At 46.6% G+C, this 12,449-nt stretch overlaps 1 protein-coding gene across 4 annotated transcripts in view; it reads left to right on the top strand.

Moving 5' to 3' along the window:
• Positions 1-12,449, top strand: part of PRR5L (proline rich 5 like) — an 82,268-nt gene that overhangs the window by 17,097 nt on the left and 52,722 nt on the right. For all 4 annotated transcript variants that reach the window (XM_022583622.3, XM_089914919.1, XM_089914918.1 and 1 more), the window contains 2 exons: positions 1,914-2,201; positions 3,889-3,969. In XM_022583622.3, coding sequence (XP_022439330.1) covers positions 2,038-2,201; positions 3,889-3,969 — 245 coding nt within the window. In that variant the 5' untranslated portion in view covers positions 1,914-2,037. The remainder of the gene's footprint in view (positions 1-1,913; positions 2,202-3,888; positions 3,970-12,449) is intronic.

The following is a 12,449-nucleotide window of genomic DNA, read 5'->3' as shown; positions in this document are numbered from 1 at the left end:
CAAATCAAATCCCAAAGCCGGCTAGTTTCAGGCTTCCGAAGGGGCTTCTGTGGTTGTATTACTTCTTTGCCTCACTCACTGATTTGCACAGATCTTTCCACCTTGCAGGGGCACTTGGGGAAGTATGAGACCCTCTGAAACTGAGCGGGCTTGTTACAACTTCCCCAGCATTTACTGGTAAAGTTTAGTCACTATTTGCTCAGTCTGAGAATGGGTCGAAGGGCAGGAGATTGTAAAAGAAAATGGGACACAAGTCTGCTTTCCTTTAAAAAACTGTAAGAGGTGGGCGGAGTCATTCCTTTTTTGGCTCTTGGTTTTACAAGTTCACTGTCACTGTGCCACAGTGCTAGCACCGCCCACACCCTCTGGATGGACGGCCTCCGTGCCCATCTAGCAGCCTCACTCCCCTTCTGACCAGAGCAGCATGTTTCATTAGAAGGAGGCACCTTGGTTCCTCCTTTTTCTGACGCTGCAGTTGGACCTGCAGAACCTACCCCTCCTGCCAACCTGAAAGTTGGCATTTATGGCTGGAATGTCTTTTTCTTTCAGCATTGTTTTCGGGGTCATAGCAGAGTAAGCTGGTGAGAGAGGTGCCAGTGAGAATACTTCTGGGCTAAACCTTAAAGCCTTGGAAGGAAAAAGTACTATGACCTTGGTGGTTTCCTTCTGTCCTTCACTCTTACCAGGTTCAAAACTCACTTTAAGTTGTCAGTTTGGACTTGAGGCTCACTAAAGATGAAAAGACTGAAAAGACAGGTTCAAAAGTGCCGAGGAAAGAAGGAGATGAGTCTGAACAGAAACAGCTGATGCTTGAGAGCCTTGGGTCTGCTGTTCTGCTGGGCATGTCACACCATCTCATTTCCTCTCTCGTCAGTCCTGGGAAGTTGGCAGTGCTAACAGCTGTGGACTCTCAGACTTAATGAGCTCAAAGTCACACAGCTTGGGAGTGGCCTTGTTAAGACTCAAACCCAGATTCACTCAAAGTCACTGCCATTAACCATGAAGCCTTAAAGGCTTCCAGGAGACAGTATCCTTGAACGCAACCCTTCAGGGTAAGTTAGATTTAGACAAGCAGAGAGGAAGAGGGAGGGGGTTCTGGGCAAGGGAAACGGTAGATACAATCAAAAGCCTGGGAGGGAGTCAGCCTGGCATGGAGCATTGCCTGCCAGTTGTGAGCTCCATGGGGCAGGAACCATATTCTCCAGGGCCACCATTGTATCCCCAGTACCTGAGTGCCTGGAGCATAGTAGGTGCTCAATAAATATTTATTGTGTGAACAAATACATGACCAGTCATCTTCCTCACGAGCCTCTGGAAGGCAGGGACTAGGTCTTAGAAATCTTTGGATGCCCCACAGCTCACATGGTTAATAAATAGTAACCAATAAATATGTTCTGATGGAATGAATGAATGAACAGCAGGTAAGAGAGAGTGAGGAGATGAGCCTGAGTGAAGAGGTACTGACACTTTGGGAAATACTGAGCAATACACATGGGCTGCCGTGGTCAGGGCATGTCATGGACGGTCTTCAGTGCCAGAACAAGGAACTCTTGTGTTCTCTGTTCTTTAAAAAGCCATCCCTTAACGCGCAGCACCGTGGGGTCTACAGAAACCCAGCCAGCACCCAAACTCTGATGAGCGCGCATGGGAACCAAGTCAAGTACAGCTTAGAAATCACTTTTCTGTAGGACTGGCCTCAACCCACTGTCGCTGGCTTCCCATTTTGGGAAGTGACCAAAACTAACAAGAGGCCTGTAAACACTTGTGAATGGGACCCCGCAGGGTATAGATGGTGCTGTGGGGTCCTGCAATTGTTTCTAGGATAGTTTGGCCAGGAAGCCCCAGCCAACTTCCTCCAAGTTGGGGTCTGCTCAGCCTCGGCGTTTTCAACAAAAGCTGCCCTCTCTTTTCAGGTGTTGGCTCACGTTGTGGTTTTGAGAAAGCCTGAGGGCCAGAAAGCGGTCCTGGGAGAAGCCCTCTGGGTGGGCAGTCGGAACCTTCAGGTCCAGAGGAGAAGCCGTCCCCTCACCTGGACTTATGACCCGCAGCTTCGCCCCCAGCCTGCCTGTCGAGTTCCCCAAGATGGGCTCTTTCCGCAGGCCCAGACCGCGCTTCATGAGCTCCCCGGCGCTCAGCGACCTGCCCCGCTTCCAGGCAGCCCGCCAGGCTCTGCAGCTGAGCTCCAACTCGGCCTGGAACAGGTACAGGAGGCACGGGCGGGCAGAGGGGCACTGCCAGCACCAGAGCAGGGCCAGGGGCTGGCTGAGCTTCAGCATCTCCTGATATCTCAGCTCCAGAAGGTCGTGAGTATAGGGTTGATTGATGAAGAGAGTGCTTTCCCTACGGCAACTGTATCCATTAGCTTTCCTTTATTAAAAAATATTTTTTTCTTTTTTTATTGAAGTCTAGTTGATTTACAATGTTGTGTTAGTTTCAGGTGCACAGCAAAGTGATTCAGTTTTCTTTTTTTCTGATTGTGTTCCATTATAGGTTATTCCAAGATATTGAATATCGTTCCCTGTGCTATACAGTAAATCCTTGTTGCTTATTTATTTTAGGTATAGGAGTTTGTGAATCCCATACTCCTAATTTGTCCCTCTCCCCCTCCCTCTCCCCAGCTTTCCTTGTTTTAGTAGAGGGAAAGCGGACCACTGGGGGCCTCTGGGCTCTCAGAGTCAGTTAACCAGCCCGGGACAGTTGGATCAGAACTTACAGTTACCGTTCATGCCCATTAGTCACACGCCAATTGTAAGAGGACCCGGGGGTGGGAACATATAAGTAACCTCAAGTCACCTGTTACCCCTTCGGAGAGCTAAGACAGTATCTGTGAAAAGCTAACTAAGCAGCGTAAACCAGGGGTGATCCATACCTGGGAGCCACAGGTGGCTGGGAGAGGAGACACTTAGCCTTTGGAAGGCGTTCAGCTGAACTGTTGTGCACCCAGCACTGAGTAGAGACTGAATCCGTTGTATGTCTCGCCCTTCTCTGAGCTGTTTTTCAAATCTGTGTGGCTCCTTTTTGGATAAATCAGTGCATCATTATTTTAAAGCATTATGGAATTCTTTGTCATTTGGATTATTATGGATTTTTTCTTTGAATGCCCAACCCTTATGATGGGGAGGGAGGAGGTGTCCGAAATGTTTTGATGTTAAATGGAGGCTTGTTCATTTAAAAAGGCCTAGAACCTTTGGTAAAGACAAGCTTGTGATCAGCTCCTTGCTGAAATGTTGGGCTGGGGTCCAGAGAACGTGGAGTCAAGACTTACCTGGGCCCCTCAATGGATTAACCCTTCTGCCTAGACAGTGGCAGGAGTGGGAGTGGCAGGGGAAGTGAGGCTAGCCCCTCTGGAGCTCTTCCCAGAGGGTACTAGTAAAAGGCAAGGACAATTAAAATCCATATTTGAAATTTTTTTTAAATTAAAAATTTTAAAAAGGCAAGGAATTATCCTTTCCTATTGGCCCTGGGTCTCCAGGCTGCCCTGTGAAGACAGGTCTCCTGAGTGAAAGAACCCCAGACCTGAGTCGTCTCCTGCTTGCAGTTACTGCCACTGGGGATTCTTTCAGGCCCAGCGGTGGTGGCCACGCAGTTTCCTGAGAGTAGATCCCACTGCCTGCCCTTCATTAAGGCCGCCCCCCAGCAGGGCTGCCAGCCTGCGAGAAAGTGCGGGGCGGGGGGAGAGGGCCTACTTTTGGGTCCTCCTGGCCTCAGTCTCCCTTCCTCTCCAAGGACCCTCAGATGGAAGTGACAGATTCCAGGGATAGAAAACATGGCCGTGTTTGTGCCACAGGCTTCCCGGCCCTTCCACTCACCTTCAGCTCTGAGCTGCTTGAGGAAATGGCCCCAGGGAGACAGATCCACTCACCAGGGATCGTTTCTATTTCCCTGCAGCGTCCAGACTGCCGTGATCAATGTCTTTAAAGGGGGCGGCTTGCAAAGCAATGAGCTCTACACACTGAACGAAAACATCAGGTATGTGGCTGGCCAGGCCGGGACCCTCCCACCGTGGGCCTGAGCTGGGGTGCAAGGAGCTACCCCACCCCCAGGAGCTTTACCTTAAGTTCTGTTCTCTGCCTCGTTCCTATTGCTGCTTCTGTTGGATTTAATGAGACTCTTGTGACTGTTCAGTTCTGAGGCCCTTATCTGTCTAGACTTCTGCTCCAGAGAGGGCTCGTCCATTTGTCCATGTATATAATGTATGTTTGGGTCACTGGGGTGCAGGGGGTAGAGGGTTGACATCTAGTAGCTGCCATTTATTCTGTAAACATTTCTTGTGCCCTGCTTGATTATTAGGTGCCATATTAGGCCAGGATGGCCTAGCAGTTGGTAGCAGACGGCTTGGGATTTTATTACTATCCTTCCTTTTACTAAGTTGCTCGCCAACTTCTTTGTGCCTTGGTTTCCTCTTCTGTGAAACAGAGATAGGAAATGCACCTACTTCCAATGCACAAGATTCTTGTGAGTTATTGAGTTACTACGTAAATAGTCTGTAAGAACAGGGTTGGAACACACCAAGTATTTGGTACTTGGGGCTCTTATCATCATCGTTACTGTCATTGCTGTTAGGTTTTGGTGATGAAACCCTCAATAAGACATGGTCCTTGAGGAGTTTAATGTCTTCGAGAATCTTCCCAGTAGTGTCCACTACTTGTTCTTTCATTCATCAAATATATGAGTGCCTCCCTATTAGCCAGGCACTGGAAAAACAACAATGAGCAAAGACAGATGTGGCCCCTGCTCTCCTGGAATTTATGTTCAGTTGAGGAGATAATCTTTAGTCAATTGATCACACATGTAAAATGTAATATTATGCACCTGTGACGGCTACTACAACACAGCTGATGTGATGAAAGTGTACGTTAGTAGGACTTGATCTTGCCAAGGAGGCCAGGAATGGTGATGTGATACTTGTGCTGTCATCTGAAGGATCGGTGGGAATTAACTAGATGAAGAGGGCTCCAGGTGGGGGCAACTGCACGTGCAAAGGTCCAGTGGTAGCAACGAGCAAGGAACTGAAAGAAGGCCCACGTGCGCAGAGTACTGGAGGTTGGGTGGTGGTGCGGTTGGGTTTGTGTTTTGGTGAAATGCGGGCAGAGAGGCAATCAGGGCCCAGAGCCCCGAGGTCTCCTGGGACAGGAGGTTGAACATCAGGTCTTTTAATGCCCTGGTGTTCATTCCTCTTGGGTGTGTTAAGTGCAGAACATCAAGGGTGAAGACCTAACCCTGGAATGGGCAGAACATTAAAAAAGGCCATTATTCAGGTCTTGTTTACATTTAGTTAAGACCTGTGTTAAGGGTCAGTGAGGTGTTTTAAGAGCTCTGCTTTCATTAAAACGTTTAGAGCTTGGAAGCAAACAGAGTTGTGTTAAATTTCTAGCCAGGCACTTGAATTTCGCCTAATAATTACACAAATATGGAAAGAGACAATAGAGATCATCTCACCCAAGCCCTTCTTTTACAGAGAAGGAAACTGAGGCCCTGAGATGTTGAGTGACAAGGGCAAAGTTGGGTCGGCCAACCCCCCAGCTTGCAAGAGCTGAATTTTACTCCAAGAACTAAGATCTCCGTCTTTTCCGTGAACGTTCCTTAGCTCACAATAGATGTATAAATAAATAAAACGGTGACTCAGGAACGTGCTAATTGTTCCTCACATCAGGGGACTGATCCTGAAATTGTACTTAAAACCTTTGTGGGCAGCTAGGAAAAATACGGGCCACGCTAGATTTCAACAGCCCTGTTAACCCCGGGCTGCTCACTCAGAAGCCCGCAGGTACCCAGCAGGTCTAAGTGGGTGAAGCCGGCCTGGAGAGTGGAGGTGAGAGCTCACCCTCTGTCTAAGGGGATCCCCCCCCTGCCCAGAACAATGCAGGTCCAGTGACATACCATCTTATTTCTCAAGAAGAACCAGAAATTGAGATTTTTATGTGAAATTTTGTCTTTTAAATGTAGATAAGTAATCCAAATGTCCCCAAACATTGGTACAGGCCAAACAAAACACATCTGTGGGCTGAATTTGACCAACGGGCTGCCCATTTATGAGATCGGCCATAGCATACATGGGGCAGCATCGCTGATGGGGTGTCGTGTCCCAGATTCTAGCGCTAAGGACACCCAAGTGGGGGAGAAGGGAACTGACGTGGATGGAGGTGCCAGGAAAAGTGCCAGGCACCTTTCACATACATCATATTCAGCCCTCCTCACAGCCCTGAGAGACAATCACTGTTCTCAGTGCATAGCTTATCCACAAAAATGATGGGCAAGAGAAACACAGTAGCTCGTCCAAGGTCACGCAGCTATGAACGATAGAGTCAGGATGTGAACCCCTGTCTGACGTAGGCACCTATGTTAGTTTGCTCAGGCTGCCGAATGGTTTTTGTAACCATAGACTGGGAGGTTTAAACGATAGATGCTTATTTCTCACTGTTCTGGAAACTGGGAAGTCCAAGGTCGAGGTGCTGGCAGATTGGGTTCCTGGTGAGAGCTCTCTTCCTGGCCGTCATCTTGCTGTGTCCTCGCACGGCCTCTTTGTGTACGCGATGGGGAGAGAGCAAGCTCTCTGGTGTCCCTTCTTATAAGGATGCTAATCCCAACATGAGTGTTGAGGGTCCAACCTTCATGACCTCATCAGAACCTAATTACTTCCCAAAGGCCCCACCTCCAAATAGTGTCACATTGTGGGTGTAGGGCTTCAACATATGGGGGGTGAGGGGACACAATTCAGTCCCCAGTGGAATCTGTGCTCTTTACACTATATCGTAGTGTCAGAGAGAGAGGTTCTAGGCTGGAAGAAGTGTTAAGCCAATGGTCTTGATCTTTCTTTCTGCCTTTGTTCCTTTCCCAAGGCCTCTGGGACTCCATCTGTACCATGTGCTGTGATTCTTAACATCCCTCCAAGGATCACATCACTCCTCCAACACTCCTTTCCAGTATTGGGTTTAGCAGGGGCTGTTGGATGTTCCTTTCTATGTTTGGAGCAATTTTCAGGCTAGTGAGAAACACATATGGTTGGGGTTTGAAAGTAATTGCCTGGATGTGAACAGCTCAAAGCTGTCAAAAGCCAGAGCTTCGATGACCATGTCCTGGACCGTCTGCCCTCTGTCCTTCTTTAGGATGGTGGTTAGAACAGAGATGGGCTTTCCCAGCACAGACACTCAGAGTATAACTGAGAACATGAAACACATCCCAGGCATATGTATGACCTGGTCGTCCCAAGTTAAATAAATTGAACCCACGTCTGCAAGAGCCAACATGGGAATAAACACAGCTGCCTTTATTTCAGTAATTAAAACACCAAAACAGACATACTACTCTCTGGTTACATTTAAATAGACAGGTTTTGGTTTTTCCTCACTCTCTTTTTTCTGTGAAAAGACCTGTTCGCAGAACACAACGGCAAACTGGCCAGCGTTGAGGCCCGACCAGGTGGGGTGAGGGGCAGAGGCGGTAGGGATGAGGGAAGAAGATGCCAAAGGAGAGAAGGCTATTCATCTCAAGCCCATTTTTCAATCAATCATGACAGTTCTATGTGCAAGAAGATCCCTGCCAGATTCGAGAGAATAGTTTAACTTGTTAAGAGAGTGGCTTTTGGATTCAGAGAGACTAGGGATCCAAATTAGACCAGCTGTGTGATGTGGGCAAGTTACTTCATTTATCAATCTCTGTTTTTTCTTTTATGAAACAGAGATAATAATGACATGAACATCATAGTGGTTGGGAGGTCTGAGATAATGCTAAAAATGTCATTATTACAAGATCTGGTGCCGAATACATGTTAGCCATTATTATTCCTGTTATGAAACTTGAGCAATAATAAAGTGATAAATGCTGGCTGAGTACCATGCGTGAGAGCACAGGGCAGTGTGATGAATTGCCCCATAAACAGTACTGTATACAAAGTTCTCTAGCTGTTTGAATGAGGTGAGCTGACTTTGAACTAGAGAGGTCCAGGACAGGCCCTTCCAAGAATGTGCTGGCCTGGAAGTGTGGGTGAGGCTAAGTTCTTACAAGGAGAGCCAGCTGTTTCTCCTTTCTGCAGAGGAAAGAACAAGAGGAAATGACTCTCTCAGTTCTTCATTCTACTCCAGCCAAACAGTAATAAACTTTGATGGATTATCCAAGTCCAATGTCAAAGCCTAAATCAGCTTTCCCGGGTCACCCCAGCCAGCCCTGGCCATCTTTCTAACTGTGGAGTTAGTATGTTCCCTGGGAAATATGAATTTGTGTAAATATTAGCCAATGCAAAGGATGACCAGGAAGGTAAGCTTTATATAACTGGGTTCTGAAATGCAGTCGTTACAAACAATTGATCTTTTCTTCTCAGACGTGTCTCCATGCCTTAAAAATGAACTTCAGTTTAAACTTAAGTAGATAGACTTTGGGGTATCTCTGAGGAAGAACTCTGGACTAAGGATGTTCAACTTCTAAAACACATTACTAGATCAAGAGAAGGATGCGGAGACCTTTTTTTTTTTTTGAAAAAAAGACTGGAAAGTGTCCAGCCATAGTTTACACTTTTATTGAAATGAAAATTATTGGAGGTACAGAGATAATGCCTTTCCATGCACTTGTGTCCACATTAATTAGCAACTTAAAGGATACAATATGCTTGTGTATATTATGTGTTTTAGAAAACAAGAAAATTCCTTATATAGTGTTCCTCAAGCTAACAATGGAAATGTGGTTCTCACGCTACCCATTATTATTGCCAAGAACAGATATGCTTCTGAACACAACCCTGGAAGTGGTGGTCTAATCTCACTGGTATATTTATATAGCTGTTGAAAGAACATAATAGAATATGCCATTGATACATTGTCCACACCCTATGGATGGAGCTAAGAGTCCTTCACTATCACCTTTGCTGTTAATTGCACATATTTCTGGATCACCAAATTTACTCAGATTTTTTACAAAAATAATAAATTAAACAGGTTAAAAAAATAAGGACATTTGCGATAACATGCATGGTAATTACGGTAAAATTAGCAGTCTGAAATTTCATGCTTTTTCTTAAATATTAATTTAAGAACAACTTTTGCTCACAGTGAGCCAGTTTACCTCCTGATGCAGAAGCCAGGATATAGGATTTTTGTCATCTAACTCCACATGATCTTAACCCCATTTCTCATTAGGATTTATTTCCTCATTAATTTTGGGTTTTTTAAAATTTAATTTAATTTATTTTTTTATACAGCAGGTTCTCATTAGTCATCCACTTTATCCACATCAGTGTATACATGTCAATCCCAATCGTCCAATTTATCCCACCACCACCACCCCCCGCCGCTTTCCCTGCTTGGTGTCCATACGTTTGTTCTCTATATCTGTGTCTCTATTTCTGCCCTGCAAACCGGTTCATCTGTACCATTTTTCTAGGTTCCACATATATGTGTTAATACACGATATTTGTTTTTCTCTTTCTGACTTACTTCACTCTGTATGACAGTCTCTAGATCCATCCATGTCTCAACAAATGACCCAATTTCGTTCCTTTTTATGGCTGAGTAATATTCCATTGTATACATGTACCACATCTTCTTTATCCATTCGTCTGTCAATGGGCATTTAGGTTGCTTCCATGACCTGGCTATTGTAAATAGTGCTGCTATGAACATTGGGGTGCATGTGTCTTTTTGAATTATGGTTTTCTCTGGGTATATGCCCAGTAGTGGGATTGCTGGGTCATATGGTAATTCTATTTTTAGTTTTTTAAGGAACTGCCATACTGTTCTCCATAGTGGCTCTATCAATTTACTTTCCCACCGACAATGTAAGAGGGTTCCCTTTTCTCCACACCCTCTCCAGCATTTGTTGTTTGTAGATTTTCTGATGATGCCCATTGTAACTGGTGTGAGGTGATACCTCATTGTAGTTCTGATTTGCATTTCTCTAATAATTAGTGATGTTGAGCAACTTTTCATGTGCTTCTTGGCCATCTGTGTGTCTTCTTTGGAGAAATGTCTATTTAGGTGCGGAGACCTTTTAAGAACAAATTCATCAGGAATGTCACACCTCAATCAAGTGGCCAGTTTTCCCCCAATTAAAGTCAGGGCTCATGGTCTGTCAATATGAAGACCATAAATCAGAATCTTTTCTATTGAAAATCACCCCTCAGAATAGACATATTCTAGTGAAATCCCTCGTCATCACAATCTACAATTCTGCCCGCCCTGAGTGTCCGTCTGCACTGGTGTGGGCTGGACCTGAGTGTCTTCTTGGTTTAACTTCTCTATGGGGCATCGATGTGTTTTTGAACGCCCCTCTCTAGCCTCAATTCTAACGTGGCTGCATTTTGGCAATGGGCACAAGTCTCTGTTAGAGGTTTGGGTTTCACGAGCTTTCCCAGGAAAAGTGGCCAAACTCTGACACAGAAGCATGCTCTTGCTAAACATGCCTTTCGGCAACTATTCCACTGATGATAGAGAGTTAGGAAAGCGTGAGAAAGCCATGATTTATTTGTACTGGTTCTTATAAGAACCTACGCAAGTAGTTTCTGAAAAGTGCTTTCACTTTTTGGTTGGCTGGTGGGAGTGGGGGGGGGGGTACGTGTAGAGGGAGGGGTCATTGATGCTTTTCTTCATTTAATCAGTGAATATTTGTGGACTTTGCCAGGTACTGGGCCAGGTTCTGGGGCAGCCATTGAGGTGGGTTGCTCTTGCCCTTGGGGAACTTGCGGCAGAGTGAGTGGGGAACTGAACAGGCAGTTATCATACGATGCTCTAAGTGGGGTGGTAGCAGAACCCAGAGTGCTGGGGAATGTGAGGGGCTGGGCACATGATTAAATATGGGAGAAAGCCATGCCTCCTTGGAAATCTGCAGGATGAACAGGTGGGAATCAGGTAGAAAGGGCAAGTGAGGATATAAAGATCTTGCCACTACTCTCTCCATACTCTTTCACCCCTCCTTCTTCCTGGTTTTTTTTTTTTTCTTTTTCTCAACAGAAGTAAATGCTCAGAGATGAGGTTTCCGGAAACCAGAGATGAGTTATCTGCAGCTGGCCTGAGGCAGGAAACTCACATTTTCCTTCTCTCTCCAACCACCCTGCTTCTGTTCTTGTTGGGAGGGAGGTGTCATGAAGGAAACCCCAGAGATTTTCAAGGAAAGAGGAGGTTCCAAGAATTGAGCTCGGTCTCTGACAGGTCGGAGTTGAAACGTCCTGGTTCTGAGTCAGTTGGCTGTCTGAGGCCCGGAAGGGAGCTCCACCTCAGATGCTTCCAGCTCTGTGAGGGAGTCTGTTGACTGTACTGGGACCCACAGCTGCGGGCAGAGCTGGGAGGGGAGGAGAGGAGAGGAGAGGCCGGATGGAACCCACAGGCTGGCAGAAGGGACCAGGCTGAGTCAAGATTCTGTGCGGTAATAATAACAGTAGACGTCAGCAGAACATTTATTTAGTGCGTGCCGGGCTCTGTGTGTTAACTCTTGTAAAACTCACCACGCCCCTATGAGCCGGGTGCCACTGTATCCCTATCTTACAGATGAGGAAATAGAGGCACAGAGGACTGGAATAACTTGCCCAGAGTCGCAGAGCTAGTTAGTAGCTGACCTGGGACTTGAACTTGAGCCTCCCATGTTCCTCAACACACAGTAAGTGGGCTGCAAGAGGCACATGCCTGGCATTGTCCAGATTTAGGCCTGATGCTCCTGGATGTAGATTCATGAACAGATCATCAAATGAGTGGGGCATTGTCTTCTGAGGGCCCTCATTTGGGAGGCCTGCAGGCGAGATCTTCTCTTTTTGGCCCAGGTTGTTCTGCCTGGCCGTGTGTTGATACCTTGTGTCTGCTCTAGTTGAGAAACAGACTCATCTCTGGGGGCAGGAAGAATAGTTGAAGGGAAGTAGTGAATCAGAAACCTCTGGGATTGGCCCATGAAGTGGTCAGCCTGCACAGTGTTTGGAAATCTGGACATCCCACCTAAAGATCCAGGCCTCTTTGGAAAGCCTACATCGGGCAACGCTGCATCTGGAACTGGTCAGTGGGAGCGAGGCCTGGCTTCTGGCTTCAGTGGAGTTTGCTGCAGCCCCACTGTCTGTGCCCATATGCTTCCCTCACTCACCTTACCTGCCTGCCCCTGTGGGAATGGGGGTACCACTGCCTGATGTTCAGGTGGGCCTCTGTTTGAGGTGGGATCTGCCAGTGTATGGCCTCAGGGAAGGCTCTGAGCAACAGTCGCCTCATCTACAAAATAAATTCCTACCTTAGAGGCTATTGGAGAATTCAAGACGCTTTGTGCCATCTGCTTAGCATGGTACATGTGACATAATTAGGAGCTCTGGAAATGCTTTTTGTTGGTTTTCTCCATCTTTTTCACTGTCCCCACTGCCACCCACTGGGGTGCAGAAAACAGAGAGGTGTGAGAATCCTAGAATTTTATCTGAGTTACTCACACAACCTCTGATGGGCCCCCATAGAATGGGCCAGCAGAGGAAAGGGATGTTTCCCTGTGTTACTGCT

Source organism: Delphinapterus leucas, chromosome 7, assembly GCF_059928025.1.
Source record: "Delphinapterus leucas isolate spDelLeu-1000000601 "Yukka" chromosome 7, BTC_Dleu_Yukka2, whole genome shotgun sequence".
Taxonomy (NCBI): domain Eukaryota; kingdom Metazoa; phylum Chordata; class Mammalia; order Artiodactyla; family Monodontidae; genus Delphinapterus; species Delphinapterus leucas.
This window is presented reverse-complemented; position numbering and strand designations above follow the sequence as displayed.